This window comes from Carassius carassius, chromosome 22, assembly GCF_963082965.1.
Source record: "Carassius carassius chromosome 22, fCarCar2.1, whole genome shotgun sequence".
Classification (NCBI taxonomy): Eukaryota; Metazoa; Chordata; class Actinopteri; order Cypriniformes; family Cyprinidae; genus Carassius; species Carassius carassius.
The window spans coordinates 11,831,756-11,857,783 of NC_081776.1; the positions used below are offsets into that span (position 1 = coordinate 11,831,756).

The 26,028-nt window shown below is 39.0% G+C and overlaps 2 protein-coding genes and 2 long non-coding RNA genes across 4 annotated transcripts in view; all 4 read left to right on the forward strand.

Moving 5' to 3' along the window:
• The window catches only part of LOC132098572 (plexin-C1-like), a 31,130-nt gene extending 30,362 nt beyond the window's left edge, over positions 1–768 (forward strand). Inside the window, exon 11 of the mRNA XM_059504639.1 lies at positions 660–768. Coding sequence (XP_059360622.1) covers positions 660–768 — 109 coding nt within the window. The remainder of the gene's footprint in view (positions 1–659) is intronic.
• Positions 769–1,653: 885 nt separating this feature from the next.
• LOC132098960 (uncharacterized) lies at positions 1,654–2,239 on the forward strand. The gene is made up of 3 exons (XR_009423002.1): positions 1,654–1,689; positions 1,790–1,951; positions 2,107–2,239. It is a non-coding gene; the product is annotated as an uncharacterized LOC132098960 (long non-coding RNA).
• A 1,712-nt stretch (positions 2,240–3,951) lies between these two features.
• Positions 3,952–26,028, forward strand: part of LOC132098574 (plexin-C1-like) — a 41,635-nt gene continuing 19,558 nt past the window's right edge. Inside the window, exon 1 of the mRNA XM_059504640.1 lies at positions 3,952–4,431. Within this exon, the coding sequence (XP_059360623.1) occupies positions 3,952–4,431 (480 nt within the window). The remainder of the gene's footprint in view (positions 4,432–26,028) is intronic.
• LOC132098959 (uncharacterized) lies at positions 10,713–12,144 on the forward strand. Its single transcript, XR_009423001.1, has 7 exons — positions 10,713–10,753; positions 10,938–11,046; positions 11,136–11,295; positions 11,373–11,484; positions 11,564–11,657; positions 11,800–11,838; positions 12,022–12,144. It is a non-coding gene; the product is annotated as an uncharacterized LOC132098959 (long non-coding RNA).

Below are 26,028 nucleotides of genomic sequence, written 5' to 3' on the forward strand. Positions count from 1 at the left end.
GACGAGTCTGCTTACAGACAGGAGGTTAAAGAGCTGGCTGTCTGGTGCACTCTCTAAACAACCTGGAGCTCAACATGCTCAAAACAGTGGAGATGATCGTGGACTTCAGGAGGAACCTCCCTGCACTCCTCACAGTTGCCATCATGAACAACACAGTGGCTGCAGTGGAGTCATTCAGGTTCCTGGGCACCACTATCTCTCAGGACCTGAAGTGGGACAATCACATTGACTCCATTGTGAAAAAGGCCCAGCAGAGGTTGTACTTCCTTCGCCAGCTGAGGAAGTTCAACCTGCCACAGGAGCTACTGAAACAGTTTGACTCAGCCATAATTGAATCCGTCCTGTCTGGTTCAGCTCAGCTAACAAATCTGACCTCAGAAGACTACAGAGGGTAGTCCGGACTGCTGAGCGAGTCATCGGTACAACCCTCCCTTCTATTCAAGAACTGTACTCATCTAGAGTGAGAAAAAATGTTGGCACTCTGGACCCCTCACATCCAGCACACTCATAGGAAGATCTACGCCACCCCATTTATAAATCAGATAAAAAAAATTTAAGTATATTTTATGTTCATAGCCTACACGTTGATGGCCAAGGAGACCTGCACCAAACTCCTCTCAAACAGATATCGCAGATTTAGAATCCCCTCCCCCTCACAGTCACAATGGTTTCACCCATCACCAGCACAGCAGCGACACCCGTGAAATTTCACCAGTCAGTGGCAGCTGGGCAGCCGTGCAGCTGTCTGCAGTACGTAGTGTCTCATAGAAGAGAGGTTGATAAACAGTTAGCAGTGAGTTTAGAGGTAAATTTGACACCCAGTCGAAAAAGTCCATAAGCAGACAGTTAATTTACATCCGCAATACTTTATTGTCTCATCAAATTTTTCTTTGATCGTCCGGTCAGATAAGGGTCTTATGTTATTCTAGCTCTTTATGTGTGTTTAAACTACTGCTGTCACAAAATTGGCATGCATCCACTTTCCCAGCATCTATGACTATCCAATTTTGGAAAATGGTCAACATGACAAAGTAAACTGAGATATCTAAGCGGTGTCATAAGCTGGTGATGCACATGCTGCACGTTTGACTCACATGAACACCTGTTATCAACAACGTGACCGTTTTCTCTCTGGTTGACCACAGATTTTGCAGTTACCCCTACATGACAACAAGTAAAAGTAGCCCACTACATTGACGCAATGTATTTTGTTTAAAGCGCTATATAAATAAAGGTGACTTGACTTGACTTAACTGTGGTAAGATGATTGACAGGCCAGCTTACAATGACAGGGTGCATTTAACTTTGTGACAGAGAGGACGTTAAAGACACAAATGTATGCCTACACCACTACTACAAACTCAAAAGTGTGTACTTTTTCTTCACCAAAAGAGTGCATATATTAAAGTATATATATACTATATAAGTATATAAGTATATATACTAGTAATATAGTAGGCTATAAGGAGGCACATTGGGACGCATTAGAGACATAATTTGACTGTCTTTCTTTCTCAGGATGTGTGGTTTCACTCCCCTCCTCATGATGGACATGGTCTGTTTAGTTTGCTGTTAAATGTTCAGAACTCCGCAGTGGACAGTGTGGATTATTTTCTCTACAAGCCTGATCCAGATTTCACAGAATTCACCACATTACAGCTGGCCAATGATCTACAGGTGAACATTCAGGTAAAAACTTATTCAGAAGAGCAAGATCTGTTGCCTAGAATTCGAACTGGCAACTGTGCATTGATGGGACTAACTATTCTTTTGGGACTCTGTTTCTCAGAAAAGGGCAGACATGTTGAATTTGAGTATGAATGAGGTGACTGTGACGGGTCTACAGGGAGATCAGCAGTATCCATGTGTTTTGGAGACGATTGAGTCCAATGCCATCATCTGTAAGATTAAAAGAGAATCAGAACACATCCGAACAGTGGACTCACTCACTGTGAGTATGTTTTTGGTATTTTCAATTGTTCCATGGATTTTTAAAGTAAATTTCGACTTGATAACACTGCTGTGGTACGTTTAATATAAATCTTTTGTAAACTTAAGTTAGCTTTACATGAAGATTAAAAGAAACTTCTTTTATTGTAATTTCAGATCACGGTTGGGAATTATGTTCTCGGGATGAGTAATACAAAGAATCTGTTCTGCCTCAGTCCACAGAATACACCTGGCCATATATGAAGGAAAAATGATTCTCAGCATCTTTCTGGGAAAAAAAACAAACAAAGAAAAACTAGCATTTTTTTATTCCAAAGACTAGAGACTATAAATCTATGAATCTATAAATTTCCTTATTATTTTAAATGTATATTTCAGCTTTAACTGATACAGTAGGTTTTATTTTATGTTCCCTGTAATTCATAAAGAATATGATATAATGCGGTTTACATGTATAATTAGGCAGAATAAGAGCTCGACTGTCAAACGTCTCCTGTCAGAGTCATTCTGTGTCTGAACAGCAGGTGGCGCTATCTACTCATTTATTATACACTGTAGAAAAAGGACAGATCTATTATTTAGTACTGCAATACAATTATTCTGTTGTTGAAGACACTGATTGTAATTTTCTTTTCATCGTACACCTACACAATTATTTTTCTGTTATTAATCTGATGACTGTTATCCATATAATGCATTAAACAGCATATTTACAAAAAAAATGGGTAATAAAAAGTATGAAATCTATTAGAGTCTGGTGTAGATATTTAAATGGACAAATACACATAAACGCAACGTCATCAGAGCACAAATTTAAGAGCAATCAGCAGCACACAGCACAGTTTGTGCAGCATTTGTTTTAGCAGTAAAACAAACTTCTAATTTTCAATAAATGTAGAATGCTTAAAACCATTTTGCCATGTGATATATCCTGCAGAAGCAGTGGCTGGACACCACAGGCTACATGTTGGGTGACAAGATTTGTTGTCAGCTCGTGTTGTGTGTGCCCCCTTTTGCAGATCATTTAAAGTCGTGTTGTCTGAACTAGCCTTAAAGCTGGCCACACAATCGGTTTTAAAGCCGATGTGCACCCCTGGACGATCATCATCATTAGATAGTGATCAAAATAAAAGTAGGCCTATGGAGACACTGTTACAAAACCGGTAGGCATAGTTTCTTTGTGTATGTGAAACAAATAATTTTTGAACATAGTAGCTATGGGCTTCATGATATTTTTCAGGTTAACAATGTTGTTTCATATTTATTCCTAGAGTAGGCCTATAGTAAGTTAGACACGGACACTGAGTTATGGCACAAAGTTGTTAGAAAACACACCTAACACTGTGATTAAATATGTTGTTTCGTGAACTCAAAATCTCATTCTTCTTCACTGCTTTGGTTAAATAAAACATTAAATTTTTTAATGAACAGAGTAACCACTTGTTACTTTTAAATAGGGCTACCAAGGTGAATATAAAACACAATTAAACGTTTTACATGAATAGATTTTTTTACTTGCACTCTGCCAAGTAAGCGTTTACATACTTTGAGTAAAAGTTTGACACACTAATACCCAAACTAACCCCCCCCCCCCCCCCCAAAAAAGTTTGCATCCTCAGAGTCGCGATTTTCACTTCAGTCGACTTCAGGACAACTACTTTGTCGACTTTGTAGTTGGTAACAGTAAGTTATTTGTTCTTACTGATCATCGACTATATCAGATGAGACACGATCTTTATGAGGAGAAGAGCAAAGACATCACTAAAGTCACTGAACACAACAGAGTTAACATTCTGCTGCCTTTTGACGCCAACAGCACCTTGATAACGTGTGGGACATTTAAAGAAGGACATTGTAAGGTTCTTGATATAAATGACATCACAAACAGCATTTACTATGAAAGCAATATATTGGTAGGACCTCGACAGGATGAGAAATCTGTTGCCTTCATAACCGGTACAAGTAGCAGTAGGTACCTTTTGGTTGGGAAAAAGCACGACGATGCAAATCCTCAAGATACCAGGTATCTTGTGGAACACTTTAGACTCTCAACCAGGTGGGATTTTCTCTAAACATGCAGAAGGATCAGATCCCAGCCTTGAGAGCACTGTGAGAGATGTGGAGTTTGTTGATGGATTCCAGAGAGTTTCACCCTCAGAATCTTACTTATTTCTCAACACAAAGACTGACTCCGAGAGGAAAGTGCTCGTCCTGTGGATGAACAGCTCTAAAGGAAAAAAGATAGAAATCATCAAATCTCTACAGGCTTCAAGGATACTATGCTGCAGTGATAAAGCTCGTCCAGTGCTCGTCGCCAGCACCGTTATTCCCTCAGTGAACAGAGTTATTTGGGCAGGTGTGTTCAGTGCACAGAATCAGCAGGATCTGGAGAACAGCGCGCTGGCTCTGTACGACATCAGTCATGTTAAAGGACGAGTGAAGGGCTTCTGCATTTTTGGTGAAAATCCATGTGGTTCTGAGGTTGGAAATTGCATTCATGTGTTTAATATACACACTTAAAAAAAATAAAAACATGTTATAAAGATAGAATAACCTGAATCTGTTGAATGATTAAACGTATATTTAACTAAAGTCATATAAAGTTTCAGTTCGTTGTTTGTGTTTCAGAGTGATACTGAACTTCAGCCGCTCTCTGTGGTGTTCAAGTACAGCTCAATGTCAGCAGTGGCAGCAGTTAGAAGTGGATCCAGGATTGTGCTGATCATAGGAACCAGTGATGGTCAACTCATAAAGGTATCTTTCACTTCTGTCTCCAACACACATGCCTTTATTTTCACTAATTGCACTAATTCTGCATTTGAATTACTAATGTTATAATTCATGATTTGTATTTCTGTTTTTTTAGCTTGTGTTGGATGCGAAATTCACTCCAGCCTGTCCAACAGTGCTTTTCAAATCTGATGATGAACGAGCAGTGTTTCCCAGAATGCATTTTGATCCAGTAGATTTCAGACATATTTACATTGCTCTGAAGAAACAGGTGAAGTTTAGAAATGTGCAATTAACAAAAAATACAAATATTATATATAGTCAGTGGTGGGCCATCAGGGTCAGCAGGGCCTTCTCTGCTTGCCCAATAAAAAATAAAATTGTGTAAAAAAAAAAAAAAAATTTATTATTATTATTTAGGTATCATTTGTATAATGTCCAAAAATGGTCTATGATTAGTTTCGTTGAGGTTGAACTGGAATATCCTACATTAAAAAAAAAGAAAAGTCTGGGGCCAGCATTACACATAGCGCTTCCATTTTGTTCAAAGATGTTGCATCTGAATTATCAGCCAATCAAATTTTGACATTCCATGAAAGCACGCCCTCTAGGTTCAGCTCATAGACTGTATAAAAATATGGACATAGTGTCCGTGATGTCACCTTCAGATTTCTGAAGTGCGTTTTTGAAGCTAAAAGTTGACAGAGTGGGCAGTCGCCATCTTAGTACGAGAGAGAGCGGGAGGTTGGCGCTCGGTCCAGCTATGGGCCCAGTGCTTCCCCGAGCCAGTTTTGCCCGGTTTTATTGTCAAAACCCACCCAATCACGTTTCGAGGTGTCCCCGAGTGGCAACCTCTCGCTCTCTCTAGTGAAGCCAACAAAGAAGTGACTAAAACTGCAATTCATCGACTGGCTGCTGTAACACGAGTTGGTGTGCAAAGTAAAGCGCATGACAAAGAAGATATATAAACAATTCTTTTAATGATTCACAGGAGAAGAAAGGGCACATCAAAACACAAATCCAAATCTTGGTATCCTCACACCAATAGCGGACAAAACAGAACTGAACAGACAGGTTTTAAAAAGGCATGGAAAGTAATCAGAGGAATGGAAACAGGTGGTGAGTAATCAATTAACAAATCGAGGAACGGAACATGACCAAAGAAGGAGAACTCAAAAGGAACAGAAGTCCATAACTGTAACAGTTCGCCCCTCTCCCGGAACGGTGCATCCTCGAACTGACGAGATAGACCAGCAGAGGGTGGTGGGCGTGGGGCAGGCAAGGGGCAGGCAATGGAGAGGGAGCATAGACTATAGTATCAGGCAGAGTGGATGGAGGGAGGAGCCAGATGGTGCTCCAGAGGCCAGCCAGGATGATGACCCATGGTGGAGTCGACGGCGGGAGGAGCCATGGTGGAATGAGAGCCGACCACACCAGGGGGCCGAGTGACGGAGACTGCACCGATGGATGAGGGGCCCAAAATGGAGCCGAGCAGATGCAGAGGGGGGTGACACAGAGGGTCCAGAGGTCCAAGGCAGCGCTGAAGGCACAGGCGACCAAGGCAAAGGCAGAGCTCGGGAAGACCGCTGCAGAGCCAGAGTGACTGAGGATGGAGGTTGAGCCGGAGGAAAGGAGGAGCCTGACAGAGCTGGAGGGATGGAGTGATGAGGCGAAGCCATAGGAGTGGAGTCCTGAGGTGACGGATGGTCGATGATTGACCAAGGCAGAGCCGGAGGGACGAGGGAGCCCGGTGGAGCTGGTGGGATGACGGGCCACGGTGGAGACGAGGGAGCTAGATATCAAGGCAGAGCCGATGGGTCAAAAGACCGAGGTGACCGAGGCTGGAGGCATAGATAGGGAATCCTCATGCCAAGGTGGAGCTGGAGACTGGTAGTCCTGCAGCGAATCATGGCACCCCGATGGCACTGACTGAGGATGAGCTGCATGACTGACCGGCACCAGCAGAGATGGGGTTGAGGAACTGCTTGGTTTGAGAGGAGGTGGGAGAGGGAGGGAACACAGATGGACTTGGGCTGGGCGGAACCAGCGGAGATGCAGGAGATTCAGAACTAGGCGGACCCAGCGGAGATGCAGGAGATTCAAGACTGGGCGGACCCAGCGGAGATGCAGGAGATTCAGGACTGGGTGGAACCAGCGGAGAAGCAGGAGATTCAGGGCTGGGCAGAACCAGCGGGGACACAGGGGAATTGGGTCATGCCTCACCAAACCAATCAATTTAAATCATTCTGGAAAACGTCTATAAATTCCTCAAAATATAATCCAGAAACCAGATGCAGCTCACCCTCAGTGGCGGGAGGATGGGCAGAGTCTCTCTCCAAGCCCCCGATCTCTACCAAAACTACCTCTGGAACAGACGATGTTGCCGGCTCACATGCTTGGTCAGTCTATGATGAAGACTTAGGCTCCATGGCAATGGTCGGCTCAGTCATGGCGGGCTCAGGCTCTCCGTCTGCAGTGGGCTCAGGCATTAACTCCGTGCAGTGGGATGACGGCTGGCTGGTCTCTGGGTCAGGAGTGGGGCTGGAGATATCCTCCTCAGCTGGGCCGACGGTGAACAGGGATCCATTATCCACCAGCACCTACTCCACAAAGGTGGCGAAATCCTCTCTGGGACCGTTCGCTGGTGGGCGTGCCTTACACCACTCGCTCAGGCCGTAATAATGATAATAAAGTACAGAGCGAGCGGTCTGGCAAGTGGGTAAGGCACGCCAGATCGAGAAAGTCCCTGGTGTGGTCCTGCAGCGAACAGACCGACTGCTCCAGGCATAAGAGCTGGACAGCTGGTAAGGCCGTTCCGGGAGAGGGGCAAAACAAAACAAAAAAGAAAGAGAAAAGCTGCTAATCTTACTTTTGGTTTGCTATTCTGTAACACGAGTTGGTGTGCAAAGTAAAGCGCACTTCGAAGAAGATATATAAACAGTCCTTTTAATGATTCACAGGAGTAGTAAGGGCACATCCAAACACGAATCCAAATCTTGGTTTCCTCACATCAATAGCGGAAAAAACAGAACTGAACAGACAGGTTTTAAAAAGGCATGGAAAGTAATCGGAGGAATTGAAACAGGTGGGAAGTAATCAATTAACAAAACGAGGAATGGAACATGACCAAATAAGGAGAACTCAAAAGGAACAAAAGTCAGCACAGTTCGCCGCCTCCTAGAACAGTGCGTCCTCGAACCAACAGAAATAGACCAGCGGAGGGAGGGTGCTCCAGAGGCCAGCCAGGATGATGACCCACAGTGGAGTTGTTGGTGGGAGGAGCCATGGTGGAATGAGAGCCGACCAAACCAGGGGGCTGACTTACGGAGACTGCAACGATGGTTGAGAAGCCCAGGATGGAGCCGAGCAGGCGGATGTCACAAACACAGAGTGACACAGAGGGTCCAGAGGTCCAAGGCAGCACTGAAGGCACAGGCAACTGAGTTGGAGGCGGGGCTTGGGAAGGCCGCTGTGGAGCCAGAGCGACTGAGGATGAAGGTGGAGCCGGAGGAAAGGAGGAGCCTTTGTGCGCCATTTCAAAGATTGCAACTATGAATGTCTTAACAGATCAAAAAAATATAAATGGCCAAATAACTTCTGCTCGGTGCAGGTACAAGAAGTTATTTGGCCATGTTTATTTTTTTATATGAGTAAAGGGACTTGAAATGACAGACGCACTGACAAGTGAGTGCTTTATTATTTGACGTATATTGTATCATACACATTGTTTTGTAGGTGTACGTGGTGTGTGGATGTCCAGCATTTGTACAGTTCTGCTGCTGTGGGCAGGTCATTTTAGAGTGTCGTGAATGTTCATAGTGACCTGTGTATTGGTGGATTGCTTTTACTGATCCATGATGTAGGGAAATTTACTCTGAATTTAACCCACCCCCATCTAGCCTACTGTTGAAATTGTTGATCAGCTGTCATTTTTGTTGAGAGCCTGTGTGCAGCATAATATGCGAATTATATGCATATGGATGTGTTAGTTGTTACAGAGATGTGTAAGATAAATGTGTAAGGGTATGTAGTTTACAGTCGCTCACTGAAGGCCCTGACTGAAACCCCACAGTACGTTACTGTCAATAGTATATATACTACTATAGTGGAAAAAAATCTTAAAAATGTTTAAATAATCAATAGTTCCTGTATGTAACATTTTTAACTTTTTAACTTTTTGACGAAAAAGCTGATCCAACACCATGTTTTAATCTTTGAAAAAAAAAGCAATTTCCCACGTTTACAAACCTCTGAATTTAACAATGCAGAAGTACTAATTCAGGCAGTCTTCAGACATTGAATCAATTCAAAAATAAATTAATATCTACCTTTTACCTTTGTTAATTGTTATTGGTGTAAGAGCCAATTTAACATGTCAATAATTTATATATTATAACAGTTCGTTGATTTGCAAGTAATTACGTAAAGTATAACTTCTGTAACTATCTTTGAGAGGCAATTTTGGTATTTTCTTTGCATATGTTTCAATATTATTTTCTTAAGTTTTTGATGAATAGTTTAATTTCTGTTTCTTTAATGGCAACGCACTTGCTGTTATACGAGGTTGAAAAGGTGCGCTCAGGGGAATAAGGCAGAAACAGTTTTTGTACCGTCTTGCTGTCATTTGAGGATAAAACATGGAAACATGAGTTAAAGGAACTTCAAAATGCAATATCATAGGATATAAGAACCAACTGGATTTTGTAATTTTGTGTTTTGATTAAACTCACATTTGTTATGGACCTTTTTGACTGACTTTTAGTAAGATCCATTTTTCCGGCCACGTTAAATGAATCCAGGACTAAGCACCTACAATTGTTAATGTTATTTTTGTTTTTATTCGTTCAAAGTTGATAGTGTTTGATAAACTGATATATTATTTTAAGATGCTGTACACCAGTTGAAAGACTGCTTTTTCAAACAACTGGGAGATCATCGCTTAGCCTTTTCTATAACACTATATGCTCTATGAATGGCACTGACTCACAGAAAATTAGGAGGAAGTGGGAAAAGGAACTATCAATTCCGACTGATGAGGATGTTTGATGATGAGGATGTCTGTAATTGTGTAAGAGCAATTCAGCTGAAGATACTGCACAGGCTATATCCCCTAATCGCAGACACACTTTTAACAGTTCCTTTTACCCATTTTGTCTGAAAATGTAAGACATTGAAATTGGTACTCTGAATCACTGTTTATGGTCATGCCGTTTGATACAGGATTACTTGTGTAAAATACTTCAAGAAATGCAAAAGATTTTGAGTTTGGATCTAGATTTAAACCCTTTGTCATTATTACTAGGACTGTTTGATAGTAAGGTAACCTCTCTGGTTAACAGAAGACTCTTTAATGTCATGACATTTTCAGCACACAAATACATTCTTTTGCAAGTGGACCTCTGATAAAGCCCCCTCTGTGAAGGGCTGGCAAAAAGTGTTAATGGAGCTATTACCACTGGAATACCTTACATGTATAATTCATTCAAAGATGGACCATTTCTACAAAATATGGGAACCGTGTGTAAATTATTTGGACCCTGGGATGCCCATTTGTGCTGTTTGGCCTTCTTGGATGAAAACTTATGTACTTTTTTTTTTTTTTTTCTTAAGATCCAAGTTAATGGATTCTGTTAAAGTATTTTTCTATTGTGACTTGTAGTTGGTAAAAAATCAATTAAAAAAAGATACTGTACACAAATGAGGTATGTAGACAATTTTGAAATTGTTTTAGTGCTTGTGATACTGGCCTGGAGATGTTTTGTCAGCAATAAAATGGAAGAAAAAAACAATAGAATTTTATAATAGAATATATAGAATTGTGCATTGAGTCAGCCAATTTTTTTGCTGCTGTTGTAAATAAAAAAAAAATGCTTGAAATAATTCATAGCATGTAATTCATACAGTCATAATAGATTATTAGTCACAACCCCTCTTAAAAGTGTTAGATCGAATCATCATACTTCTCTCTTTCTGTTCATGTTTTTGATGTAGTTAAGAAGAGTGTCTGTGGTTTCATGTGCTAAATACATCAGTCTCTGGATCCTCTCTGCAGCTGGTGTGTGAACACACACAGGTCAGTCTGTCTTTATCACGTGATTTTTCACACATGAAATCTGCTTCAGGCTGCATCTACACTAAATAAAAAGGCAGAATTGTGGCAGCACATGATAACAACTTCTTATCTGCAGTACATAGAAAAGATGAGCAGTATGCAACAGTTCTGTAGTGATATACTGGCTGATCCTGTTTTTATTTAGATGTTCTACTCAAGATGAATGTTCAAATACTTCATGGGTGTCCATCCCAAAAAACTCTCTCCAGACACGGCTGTTTTCTTTTCAGATAGCAGAGAATTCTTCTAGAAAGGTAAACATTGTCTAGAATGATTTACTTATTATCATTTATTTAATATTTAGAAGACTGCTTTTTATCAGCCATTGCCCTCTTCTACACAGATTACTCTACATCTTTCCTTGAGTCTGAATACCACAGGAAATCCTGCCTTCTCGTGTACCTTCAACACAGGAACCATGAACCTGTGTGACGGGTCTGATCCACCTGCAGTTTTCCCAAACTGCTCCTGTAGTTTTTCTGACCAGCTACTATACACTGGAGGTTGGTTCTCCTTCAGTGAAGATTTTATGTTCTATATGATTATTTATGATCATAAACATTTTTGATAATCTGTTCAGGTTTAAGATTCTCTGCTACAGTTACTATTGAGGATCAGAAGATCACAGAGACACTGACGCTGACAAACTGCTCCAGTATCACATAAAATTCACCAAATGCTTCTTATACACAGTGAGAAAATGCAGTATATAATTGTTTTGAAAGACTGAACTCCTATTATGAAATGATAAATAACATGAATTAAATGCAGGTGTGTGCAGTGTGTCTCATCTGGGTGTCACTGGTCCTCTTCCTCCAAGCGTTGTGATTGGACACATGGAAGTGGGCTGCAGTTACACACACAGGTGAGACAATGTGTAACCTACATTCCAGTTCTTCAGTATATCTGTATTGGGGAAAAAAAACTTAATAAACTTGCTGAACTGTCATTGTGTTGACTGAAGCAAATTCAGGAATGACATGAGTTGCTCTTTCTTTACTCTTTAGGATGAATGTAAATATCTACTCTCTGAGATGGTCTACAATGTAAGTGTCACACTGATTATGTGCACGATGTCACAGGATAGGGATGTTGTTTTTTCAGTATGTTCCTATTTCAAATGAATATGACTTTAAAGTTAGAGACTGAGAACTATATTTCACGTTTGAGTAAAAATCTGCTTATATTGCTTAACATCCGTTATTTTCGGAACCTTTGTTGTTTTGTAGAAGCCAGAGATTCTCTCTTTGGAGCCCAACAAGGTTTCTTTCCATGGCAGAAACAATGTTTTACTAAGAGGAAGGAACCTGGAATCTGTTACTAAAATCCGTATTCAAGCGTTCAGGGGAGCAATCTGGAATTAGTGGAGTCAGTTACTGTCCATCGCTTCAATGAAGTGCTGGAAACACAATACAACACAAGCTCTGAGGTAAGATGTATTCATTACTTCTGCAGTTGCTCACAGCACTTTGTCTGATACACTGAGGTCAGCAATGTTAAACTTCAGAGTCTTCAAATATCCATCACATACTGACCTCCAAACTGTTAGGATGCCTAAACATTTCAAGCAATTTATTTGTTTGTTTTCATTCATTTTAAAACAAATGTAAACAAATTTTAAACTGAGATTTTTTATATATTTTTTAATATTTTATATTTGTAAGTACTTACAAGCAGCTTTAAATTTCACATGTATTAGAATCATATTCTCATCGTCTCTCTTTCTCAGGATGTGTGGTTTGTCTCCGGTCCTTATGATGGCAGTGGTCAGTTTAGCTTGTTGCTGAATGTTGGGAACTCCACTGTGGACTGTGTGGATTATTTGTCCTACCAGCCTGACCCAAAGTTCATTCAATTTACTACCTTTCCAGTGGCCAACGATCTACAGGTGAACATTCAGGTAAAGAGTCACTAAATTGGCTGAATAAACCATTGAAGTTCTGCCTCTTTCATACTATTTAATAAAATATGTAGAAATTAATGAAACAATTTGATTTGGCAGCTGTACAGAGATTGCACTAATTGTTTTTCTCTCTTTCTCAGAAAAAGGCAGATATGTTGAATTTGAGTATGAGTGAGGTGACTGTGACAGGTCTACAGGGAGATCAGCGGTATCCGTGTGTTTTGGAGAGGATTGAGTCTAATGCCATTATCTGTACAATTAAAGGAAAATCAGGAGCCGTCCCAGAAGTGGACTCACTCACTGTAAGTATGTTTCATTTTCTTCCACGTGGTAACTATAAGGTTAAATCTCAATAGATTATGGGAAGGAGAAGTCTATTGACTTGATGATTGCTGCTAAATGTTAAATCTTGTCAACTTTGAGTTATAGGATATAACCCAATGAACAGGACTGAGTAGCACAAGTTTTTTTTTTTTTTTTGTCTTTCTAGATTGGCATTGGGGATACTTTTGTTCTCGGGATGGGAGAAAGTACAAACTATTTCTGCATCAGTCCATAGAACCCATCTGGTCAAGTATGAAGGAGCAATAGAAACACCCAGAGGGGAAAACAAATAAATGATATGATATCAATTACTGTCATGTGTCTGATGTTGTGGAGTGATGCATAAAATGCTTTACTATTCTGATACATCAAGTTTTAGATGACCCTGTTCTATTTTGTTTTGAATCAGTTTCTGGTTTAAATCTATATGTCTGTGATTGAGTGGAGACAGGGACTAGTCTCATTTCTATATTCATGAATCCACATTTACTAAATGATGTATGCGTGCAGAGTTATATTCAAGCCATTTTAGGGCATGAAGAAATGTTCACTGTTCAAAATGTTTAATAAGTCTTTATTAAGTCATTAATTATCAAAGTTGATATTTAATGGGGAATTTGTTACTGAAGGGGGACGAAAATATTCTTATTCTTGTATACAGTATACTAACAAATAAACATACCAAAAATACGAAATCTATAGGAAAGAGTCTGGTCTGTACTCAAATGAACAAGCACATTAACATCCACCAAAACATACACACATATTCAATTCAAAACACAGTAAAAACAGCATTTACATTGAAAATCGTGAAAACGGTTTCATCGGGAGCACACCAGGCCCTAAGTTAACTTCCGGCCTATGTTGTGTGTATCGGTCTAGCTAACGGTGCTGTCTACAAACAAAGTTAACTAAGATAACTCTTTCTTTGAAGCACGTATTTATAATACATTATAAGGATATACTTAGGACATTATGATGAATGCATAACGCATTATAAAAAACCTTATAATATGTTATCAACTCATGAATAATCATAACAACAATTATGATACATCAAAATACTTAATTATTTAAGTTAAAGTTATTATTTAAGTTATTTAACTTATAACTTAATTAAGTTTAAGAGTATGATTATTTATAACACACAATGAACACTATATTAAATCTACTTCATTTACAATATAATGCACTGTGTCATATCTTGACATTGTTTATTGCACAGTATCTTACTACATCTTGTGAGTGGTTAGATGTAGATTGTTATTTGAGTGTTTCTGTTGAGCTAATGTTGATTAATTGATGTGAGCTTAATACTCCAACTGAAATCACAGTTATATTATTATATATTGATATTTATGTTGTATCCTTTCAAAAGGTACACCTTTTTTACCTTATTTGTCCCTAAAGGATACTGATACCTTAAAGGCACATACAGTATTAGTACAGAAAGTGTACAAATTAGTTACTAAATGGTACATATTAGTACTTTCTGAAAGGGTACCACCCCAGTGACAGATTTTGTACCTTTCTTTTCTGAGAATGAAGAGCAGAGCTTATGGTTTCTGCAATGGTAATAAAATGATGTTACTTGATGCATCATTCAAAGAACTCGGATTCTCTCAGTGACAAGTTATTTGCATTTGTATCATGACATTTGTTCTGTTAGATACACGTTTTAAAATTCACAACCAGAGCATAAGCTCCACTCTTCACCACAAATCATAACCAAAAGATAGACATGCATAAATACTGAACCTTTAATTCGTACGCTAATATAACATTTCCAAGTAAAACAAAACATATTTGGGCATTAGCATATATGTTTAGGGCACTGGGAAAACAAAATAAAACAAAAATATTGTGTTTAATTGTTGCTTTACAAACCTCTATCTTCATTGGTTAATTTATAATGTTTAGGCTTGCTTTTAAATATGCAGATAAATGCAAAACACATAACGAGCATCTTTTTTTTTCATGCACTCAAGTATACTTCAAATGATTTGAGTAAACGTTCAACTCAGTACCCACAGCACTCAACAAACTTTTGTCAGTAGTTTTTATACCCCTGCCTTCATTTTAACCATGTTGCTTTCACTTCCATCCACTTCACCCGTGGATGCACCTGAGAAAAGTTGATCGCTGTGACAAGATCTCATCTCTTCAGCTGCTCATCAGATTTGCAAGATAAGAGGATACTTACTTGGAACACTTATACTTTTGAAATATTGCATTTGCGGTGAAATGGTGAACTTTGATTCAGACATCAAGGGCTTTGTAGTTGGTAACAGTTATTTGTTAATAAGTTATTTGTTCTTACAAACCATCGACTACATCAGATGAGCCACAATCTTTATGAAGAAAACAGGAAAGACATCACTAAAGTCACTGAACACAACAGAGTTAACATTCTGCTGCCTTTTGACACCAACAGCACCTTGATAACGTGTGGGACATTTAAAGAAGGATATTGTGAGGTTATTGATATAAATGATATTACGAAAAGTATTTACTATGAAAGTAATCTACTGATAGGACCTCGACAGGATGAGAAATCTGTTGCCTTCATAATCGGTACAAGTAGCAGTAGGTACCTTTTGGTTGGGAAAAAAGACGAAGATGCAAATCCTCAAGATACCAGGTATTCTGTTGTTACCTTGTGGAACGCTTTACACTCTCAATTTGGTGGGATTTTCTCAAGAATAGCTGAAGGATCAGATGCCATGATTCAGAGCACTGTGAGAGATGTGGAGTTTGTTGATGGATTCCAGAGAGTTTCACCCTCAGAATCCTACTTATTTCTCAACATAAAGACTGACTCCGAGAGGAAAGTGCTCGTCCTGTGGATGAACAGCTCTAAAGGAAGAAAGTTAGAAATAATCAAATCCCTACAGGCTTCAGCGATACGATGCTGCAGTGATAAAGCTTGTCCAGTGCGCTGGCTCTGTACGACATCAGTCATGTTAAAGGACGAGTTAAGGGCTTCTGTGTTATTGGTGAAAAGCCATGTGGCTCTGAGGTTGGATATTATTTTGTCTTATTGAGTTATGGATAATATTTTCAATAGAATACATGTTGCATGATAAAGGTAATTGTACTGTTCACTAAAGTCATATAAAGTTTAATTTTGTTGTTTGTGTTTCAGAGTGATACTGAACTTCAGCCGCTCTCTGTGGTGTTCAAGTACAGCTCAATGTCAGCAGTGGCAGCAGTTAGAAGTGGATCCAGGATTGTGATGTTCATAGGAACCAGTGATGGCCAACTCATAAAGGTCTGCTTCACTTCTGTCCCACACGTCTTTATTTTCACTATTCTCAATGAGTTTTTAATTCTAAATACCTACACGACATTTCCACTTACAAATAAACCTCTAAGCAGTCATAATTCATGATTTATATTTCTGTTTGTTTGTCTAGCTTGTGTTGGATGAGAAATACACTCCAGGCTGTCCAACAGTGCTGTTCAAATCTGATGATGAGCGAGCAGTGTTTCCCAGAATGCACTTTGATCCAGTAGATTTCAAATATATCTACATTGCTCTGAAGAAACAGGTGAGGATTAAAATGTCAATAAAAGTGATACTTAGTTGTGAAAATAAATTAGCCAAGAGTGTAGAATATGCTGGAGATGTAGAGGACATGTCCATCACACTTTTAATAAAACCAGCCACATAAAAAACAACTTTGAACTTTGAATTTACTCTGTCTGAAAATGTATACTGTGTTCAGTCGTTCTGGCTGCAAACCAAAAAAGCATAATAAAAATGTTATAAAGAGCTTGAAAAAGTCATTTAAACCTAAATGACACTTGGTTAAATTACTCTAGATGTCTATTGCATGTTAGTTCTACTGATATCAGGTCTCCTTACCGTGACATGTTTGTCAGCTCAGCTCCATTGCATATCTTGGTAACACTTTACAATCAGGTTCATTAGTTAAAGGCGAAATATGATGTTGCTAAACAGAACATTATTTTGTGTATTTTCTGTAATGCAATGTGTGTGGTTTAAGATTCAGAAAACATAAAACATATTATTTCTCTACATCCCTGCCTTTCTGTAATGCATCGATTTTTACAAAGCTTTTTGTTCTTAAAAATGAGGTGTATGCTGATTGGCCAGCTATCCAGTGTGTCGTGATTGGCTGAATGCCTTAAGTGTTTGACGGAAATGCTATGCCCCTCACCATACTGAGATGCCATGTGTCCCAGCACAATGAAACATTTGTTGCATCCAGTGGGGACATAACTGATTATTATGACTTATACTGTCTTTTTACATGTTGCATTGCGTATCACGCTGCATAAACATAAAACCATTTCTGCATTTGTGAAAGACAAACAACAAGCTCCCCCCATCCACCAATGAATACATTAACTAAAATTAACTAATGGAACCTTACCCATATCTTTTTGTAATAGAGTGATTTGAGACTTTTTTTTATTTATTTCCCAAACAATGGACTGTTATCACGCTACTGTGCTGGAAGGAACACTGAGTCGATAATAATCGAGAGACTCTTTATTAAACCAACATAGGGGTATATCTACCATGAAACACAGGAGGAAGACACACATACTGACTTGTTTGTATACCCGACCAAACTGAACTGAAAGGACATTTCTTATAAAGACAGGATAATGAAGGGCAGACAGGTGCATGTAATTACTAAATTAATGGGGACATAAAGAAACTAGACACACTTGGAATTAAATTAACAAACCACGGGAGACAGAAACTGGATCACAGGGGCAAAAACACACATAATAAGTCCAGGGGTGTGACAACTATAGAACTGAATAAAATAGAATAGAATATAACATATTTACGTGTAGAAGTCTTAAAATATTTGCTTAAATTAATAATAAAAGCCTCTTGACAAAAAGGAAAAGCTGGCTTCAAAGAATGAATCTAAAATAATTGTGTCTCTTTCCGCTCATGCTTCTTGTGAACTGTAGTTAAGAAGAGTGTCTGTGGTTTCGTGTGCTAAATACATCACTCTGAAAGACTGCAGAGCTGCTCTGGATCCTCTTTGCGGCTGGTGTGTGAACACACACAGGTCAGTCTGTCTTTATCACATGTGATTTTTCACAAATAAGATCTGTTCTGCATCTACATTAATATGCTTAATTGTAGAACAGTATGTTATCTTCTCATCATCTATATGGACAAGATGAGCAGTGTGCAAACAGTTCTGTAGTGATATACTGGCTGATCCTGTTTTTATTTAGATGTTCTACTCAAGATGAATGTTCAAATACTTCATGGGTGTCCATCCCAAAAATCTCCAGACACCGATGTATTCTTTTCAGATAGCAGAGAATTCTTCTAGAAAGGTAGACGTCTACAATTATTGACTTATTATAATTTAGTTAACATTTTAGAAGACTGCTTTTTACCAACCATTGCCCTCTTCTACACAGATTACTCTATTCCTTTCCTTGAGTTTGGAGAGCAAAGGAAATCCTGTCTTCTCATGTACCTTCAACACAGGAACCATGAACCTGTGTGACGGGTCTGATCCACCTGCAGTTTTCCCAAACTGCTCCTGTAGTTTTTCTGACCAGCTACTATACACTGGAGGTTGGTTCTCCTTTAAAGTAGTCATAAATTTCCCTTACGAAAATTACCCATGGTTTTAACAATAACACCACAAATCATCGTTCTTGTAGCCATGGTAACTGCAAATTAACCATGGTTTTGTTACTTCAAATAATAATTTACAAAGAAGTATTAATATACTGTAACATTTTGTTGTTGTTGTTGTTGCTATAAAAACAGACCTAAGCCATCAATAGCCTTTAAAATGATCTAAAATGCATTATATAAAAAAACTATGAGGCAATAATGATTGGTTAATAATAACACTGTTAAAATACATAATGTAGGGAAATACATAATAAACAATTTATGTACATGTTATTACAAATGCCTGGAAAGGGAGCCAAATGCCATGTAATTGCTGCGGTTACACTTACAGGACAATCAAATCCTTGTTTAGGCTACTGACCAAACATTTAATTCAAATATTCACTTAATCTTTCATTTTTGGCCACCTTTTTGCTATAGATGACACAGCCTTTATAATTTCTTTAACAAAAAACATGCATATAACAACCCTTACAAAAATAAACCATAGTATTATATAAATTATATTAGTATAAAATAAATTAGAGTCATAATTAAGTTATAGCCATAGGTAAATGTCAAGAGCTAGAATTGTATTTTGTAAATAATACAATTTATTCATTTACTTTTTTATTTGATTAAAGTTCTATTTTCACCCCTATAGTAGGTGTTTTTTTCCATCATCATATTTGAGGAAGGGGGCACAACAATACAATCCTGCTTAGGGCACCCATTTGGCCAGCAGCGGCCCTGCTTATGTCACACAGACTATTTTAGTCATGAAATTTGCAAGAATGCTTTTTATGTGGAAAAATAATATTGCAAGTAATGATCTGCAGAGAACACATTAGAAGAGATGTTGTGGTCTGTGTGTTTGTGTATGTACATTTTCTTTACCCTGTACATTTATTCACTTAGCTGACACTTTTATCCAAAGCGACTGTATTGCTATATATGTCAGAGGTCGCACGCCTCAGGAGCAACTAGGGGTTAAATGTCTTGCTCAGGGACACATTGGTGTCTCATGGTGGATTCAAACCCAGGTCTCTCACATCAAAGCCATGTGTCTTATCCACTGTGCCAACACCACCCCATGTGGTGAAACTCATATGCACAAAAGCGAGTGGTTAGAATTAAAGCTTTAATTATGTACTTTATTATTGCTTCATACCACGTATCACTGACTGAAATTGTTTTTAATCTCTTCATTCAGTGGTGGAAGAAAGATTCATCTTCAGGGGAGCAATCTGGAATTAGTGGAGTCAGTTACTGTACTTCCCTCTAATAAAGTGCTGAAAACACAATACAACACAAGCTCAGGGGTAAGATGTGTTATTACTCCTGCTTTATCTGACGCAGATGTCAGCGGTTTAAAACTTAAGTGAGTCCTCAAAAAGCCCATATTCACACATGTAGTGCATGAGGTTAATATAATATGCCCCTTGAGGTTCCCTTACGTTAGTAAGTGATGACAGCCACAGTGTGAAGTCACAATGAAGAGGAAGAGAAAATGAGTCGTGTTGTCAGCTTAGATTTTAACAAAAGCTTAAAAGTTAGAGAGGATGAGAAATAATGCAGAGGATTTTTTTCAATGTGTGTGTGTTTAAGTGCATTGGTTTAGGAGTGTCTGTGTTTAAGAAGCAGCGCACAGAGGAAGAGCTTGAATGAAGCCTGTTTGGCTCAAGATGGAAAAAATATTATAGGCTATAACGCCAAAAGATAATTATATTTATTGATCCTGAGTGCTTGTCGTGTGTACCACTTCTTTGTTTTCAAGTGCTGCTCATTTTATTTAGAAATTTTAAAATGGAGTTGCCATTGCCCTTATGTCTCGTGGTCCACCATTTGAATATGCCAGTTAACTGTGGTTGTGTTTTTATTTTCATTTTATTATGAGTATAGATACCATGAAGGTAAAGTATGTACATGTTTCCTGAACCACATGTTTGTGGCTATAAATATGTTTAAATGAAGACAAAACAAGGCAGTGATGTTTGGTATCATAATCAGTTAACCAGAGTAGCCAAGGCAAGCTGAGTGATGTTATAAAGTATGGTGCTGTTCCATTCAATGAGAGATAACTGCAGGTTTGGTGCAGTGGCCATGGCAAAAGATCTGGGGTCTCATTTATAAAACTATGCGTAGGATCTTTACTAAAAGTTTACGTGCGCCCAAAAGCCAAAAATGGCGTACGCCAAAAAATATTCCGATTTATAAAACCGTGCGTACGCACACCTGTAAGCAAGGTTCCCTTTATAAATCACAGATCACCCGCAGATGTGCGTACGTGAACCAGCCTCATATCCCGCCCTGTACACGCCCATTTTTAACCATAAATAGTCAATGCAAATCACCTCATGATTGCTGATCAGCATGTAAATGAGAGTGGAATCCCATATATACCTGGAAAACTGGCATGCGACCCGCCAATTAATTAATCCAAGAAAGTGAAAACGTGCATTTCTGTTAGCCTAATTTTAATAATGGCGACAGGTGAGAAAAGAGGAAAAAAACGTAATTTCTCAGATACTGAGATTGAAACACTTGTAGGGGAGGTGGAGGCTCGGAAAACTGTGTTATTTGGTGGCCACAGCAGTGGGGTCACTAATAAAAAGAAGCAGTGCGAGTGGCAAAGTATTGCTTCTGCCGTCAATTGTGTCAGTGGGACAGAACGGACAGTTGCAGAATTAAAGAAAAAATGGTCCGACCTGAAGGTATACAAATTTTTTTTTTACCAACATATTACATTTGTGTTTTATTAGGCTATATACCTATATAAATAGCAATATTGATTTTCAAAAAGTTTTATTTACATGTGCTTACAGTATGCAAAATATGTGAAATAAAGATTCTCATTCATTCAAGGTGGAGGCAAAGAGAAAACTGTCCTCCCACCGCCAGAGCGTGGCTGCAACTGGTGGGGGCCCATGTACAGCTGATCTCACATCAGTGGACAGCAAAATCGCGGCTATAATTGGGGAGGTCAGCGTGTGTGGTATTGTGTCGGAAAAGGAGGGAGACACTGACGTGACTGAAACCACAGAGGAGCAAGGTTAAACCGATTTTTAATCATTAACGCTGTACATTTGAGTGTGTGGGGTGATAAATGGATAAATGTTGCCAATTGTTTGTCCTCCAGTCCTTCCGGAGTCTGAAGCTGTAAATGAACAGGAGGTTCAGGGTGAGGGGTTCTCAGATGCAGATGCACAGCGTCCGGCTCAAAGCAGTGCCCCTTCTGCGTCTGGCACGTCCAAAAGTGGTCGGGTACTCACTGACGCAGTCCTGCAGTTACAGCGAGAGACAATAAACGCTGTCAACAGGGTTGCAGATGAGCTACGGCAGATGAGAGAAGTGATGCAAGAAATTGCACAATCATTAAAAGATGCAGTTAAAACATGAACCTTGAGTTTTGTCTTTCTTTACAAACGCCGCATGACATCCTCACGGATTCTTGCACCTCGTTGATATCCCTCTTGTCGGCCAGGGGGCTGTGGCTCGGGGTCGTAATGCTGGGGTAGAGGGAGAGGAATACCGTTTCTCAGTGCTATATTGTGCAAAACACCACACGCCCTGACAATCTTGCACACTTTTGCTGGATGGTATAAAAGTCTGCCACCCGAGGCATCCAGAGCACGCCATCTGCATTTCAGGATGCCGATGGCACGCTCCACAACTGCGCGGGCACGAGAGTGGACCTCGTTATAATGAGTTTCCTCTGCGCTCTGCGGGTTTAAAAATGGGGTGAGGAGCCAGCGTCTCAGGGGGTAGCCACTGTCGCCTGCAGGTTATAATTATATTAAAAACAAAATTGTTACAGTTTCTACTTTTTAATATTGTTAAACTCACCAAGAAGCCAGCCTGCATTTAGTCTGTTCCCTACACTGCTATGTGTCAAGATAAAGGAATCATGTGTTGAACCAGGCCAGCGTGCCACAATGTTTGTGAGGGTCATGTTGGAGTCACATATGATTTGCACATTAATAGAATGCACATGCTTTCTATTAACATAAGCAAATTCATTTTCAGATGGTGCCCTTATAGCAACATGAGTGCAGTCAATTGCGCCGATTACATTTGGGAAACCAGACATTGCTGCAAATTGCGTTTTAATTTCGGCCTGTTCTCGCACAGTGTAGGGGAACCTGATGTATCGACTAACCATATTAAGTATACCATTTAAAACGACAGATATTATGGCACTCAGGGACGGCTGTGATATACCAGACCTATAGGGTGAGATGATAGATTCCAATAGAATTATTTCATATACAAAAAGGTCTTAGAGACAAATTTGAGGATTACTTATAGTTTTTTTATATTATTAATTTACCTGTCTGCCAATTCCCGCTGGAAACAGCCGGTTGCCAAGAACCCCAGAGTGGTGAGGACTTGTATTTGGACTGGGATGGCATGGTTCCGGCGTGTTGCCCTCTCTAATACTGGACCCAATTCAGCACATAGATCCAAGAGCACAGCTCTAGGGAATCTAAATCGGCTTATTAGCCAGTCATCATCATGGGCCAGGAAATCATCATGGTCCCTGAAAACTCGTTCTCTCCTTATTCTGCCATTAGCGTAATCCTCCAACAGTGCCAGGAGTGCCATCATGAAGCATTACATACCCGGGTCACCGGAGAATTTATATGTTTCTAGCAAATAGACTGATCGTTAACACCTTGACAAAATCACTTAATTAATTTGTGGGCGAAAATTTAAGACGAAAATGTTATAGTGAACACATGCTTCTTGACGGTTTTGTAATGAACACCGTAATAGTTAGGACCGATGATGAGTAGCGATTGTGCTTCATGACTGTATTTGCAGACTTTGACATTTTATGATATAGGCTATGTACATTAAGGAAAATATTTCCTTTTTACACTGTGTTCTGCAGTTCTCTAATAAAAGGGTATTTCATGCTATTCTGTAGGCTATCACATGTATCGCGCCATGTCCTCCTGTGCTCCCGTTGTGGACAATGTGACTGTAAGGCAGCGCTGATTATTATTTTATTTTACTTTTAATACATTTTGAATTACGTTTGGATTTTACTAGATGTATATAGCCTAAAACAATCGGCACAAATAACACTGTTGGATTTAATCTTCATGATAATGTGGATATAACGTATGAAATGGAGTGAAAATTAAATGTCATTAATTCTTATAATCGTTCTTCTCACATTTATTTTCTACAATCTAACTTCAGTTCACGACCTCACCATCGGTGTCGCCAATTCCCTTTGTCTCCAGAATGTGCGTACGCACGGCTCAAAGTTTGCTTAAAGGTGCGCACATTCTCCCGTCAAGTTTGTTTTTTATAGATCACAACCTTTGCGTGGGAACTGGCGTACGTACGTTTCCAGCCCCGTTTTGTGCGTACGCACGCTTTATAAATGAGGCCCCTGGGCATGGATAAAGGGCTTTTTCATTTTGTGAGACAGGGTAGCTGCAGGGCGGAGTAATGGGTGTAAGGTAATGTGCTGAAAGGTGAATGTACAACAGTACAAACAATGTGAACTTTTATAAAAATCTGTTTGGCCATTATCTTTTAAATGCATCATTATGCAAAAAAACATATGAGCTCTCTGCATAAAGACTAACAGATGGCAGATCAACGTGCTACTTCTCTATACTTCTTCTACAAACTCAAGAGTTTGAAAAGGTGTACACACTCAAAAGAGTGTACTTTTTCTTCACCAAAAGAGTGCATATATTAAAGGCATATATAGTAGGCTATAAGGAGGCACATTGGGACGCATTAGAGACATAATTTGACTGTCTTTCTTTCTTAGGATGTGTGGTTTCACTCCTATCCTCATGATGGACATGGTCTGTTTAGTTTGTTGTTAAATGTTCAGAACTCCGCAGTGGACAGTGTGGATTATTTTCTCTACAAGTCTGATCCAGATTTCACAGAATTCACCACATTACAGCTGGCCAATGATCTACAGGTGAACATTCAGGTAAAAAACTTATTCAGAAGAGCAAGATCTGTCGCATATATTTGAGCTGGCCACTGATGGGACTTATTATCCTTTTGGGACTCTGTTTCTCAGAAAAGGGCAGATATGTTGAATTTGAGTATGAATGAGGTGACTGTGACGGGTCTACAGGGAGATCAGTAGTATTTGTGTGTTTTGGAGACGATTGAGTCCAATGCCATCATCTGTAAGATTAAAAGAGAATCAGAAGCCATCCCATCAGTGGATTCACTCATTGTGAGTATGTTTTTGGTATTTTCAATTGTTCCATGAATTTTTAAAGTAAAATTCGACTTGATAACACTGCTGTGGTAAGTTTAATATAAATCTTTTGTAAACTTAAGTTAGATTTACATAAAGATTTAAAGAAAATTTTTTATTTCAGAACACGGTTGGGAATTATGTTCTCGGGATGAGTAATACAAAGAATCTGTTCTGCCTCAGTCCACAGAATACACCTGGCCATATATGAAGGAAAAATGATTCTCAGCATCTTTCTGGGGAAAGAAAAAGTTGAAAAACTTAAAAAATAAAAAAAAGATTTATAAGTTGTTTTAAATGTATATTTCAGCTTTAACTGATACAATATGTTTTATTTTATGTTCCCTGTAATTCATAAAGAATATGATATAATACTGTTTACATAATTAGGCTATAATATAGGCTATAATATATAATAGTGTATAAATAAGAGATCGACTGTCAAACTTCTCCTGCAGAGTCATTCTGTGTCTGAACAGCAGGTGGCGCTATCTACTCATTTATTATACACTGTAGAAACAGGACAGGTCTGTTATTAAGTACTGCAATATAATTATTCTGTTGTCGAAGACACTGATTTTTTTTTTCATGGTACAGCTAAATTATTTTGTTGTTATTCATTTAATAGAAAACACACCTAACACTGTGATTAAATATGTTATTTCATGAAGTCCATAAATCTCATTCTTCTTGACTGCTTTGGTTAAAAAAAACTTAATGTTTTAATTAACCGAGTAACCACTTGTTACTTTTAAATAGGGATAGCCTGCGTAGGTGAATATAAAATACAATTAAACGTGTTATGTGCAGGGCTTGACATTAACTTATGTGAATATATATATATTTTACTTGCACTCTGCTGCCAAGCAAACGTTTACATACTTTGAGAAAAAGTTTGATACAGTACCTATACCCCCCAGTACCAATATATATATAGATAGATAGACCGTCCTCGGCCCTCACCTCAAAAGATTTGTTGGTGTGTTGCGCGGAAGTCATCTCCATCAGAGTCGCGGTTTTTCACTTCAGTCGACTTCACGAGTGCGCGCGTCTGAGAGAAGTTTATCTCTATGACAAGATCTCGAGACTTCAGCTGCTCATCAGATAAGATGAGAAGATTACTTGGAATTATTGTGCTT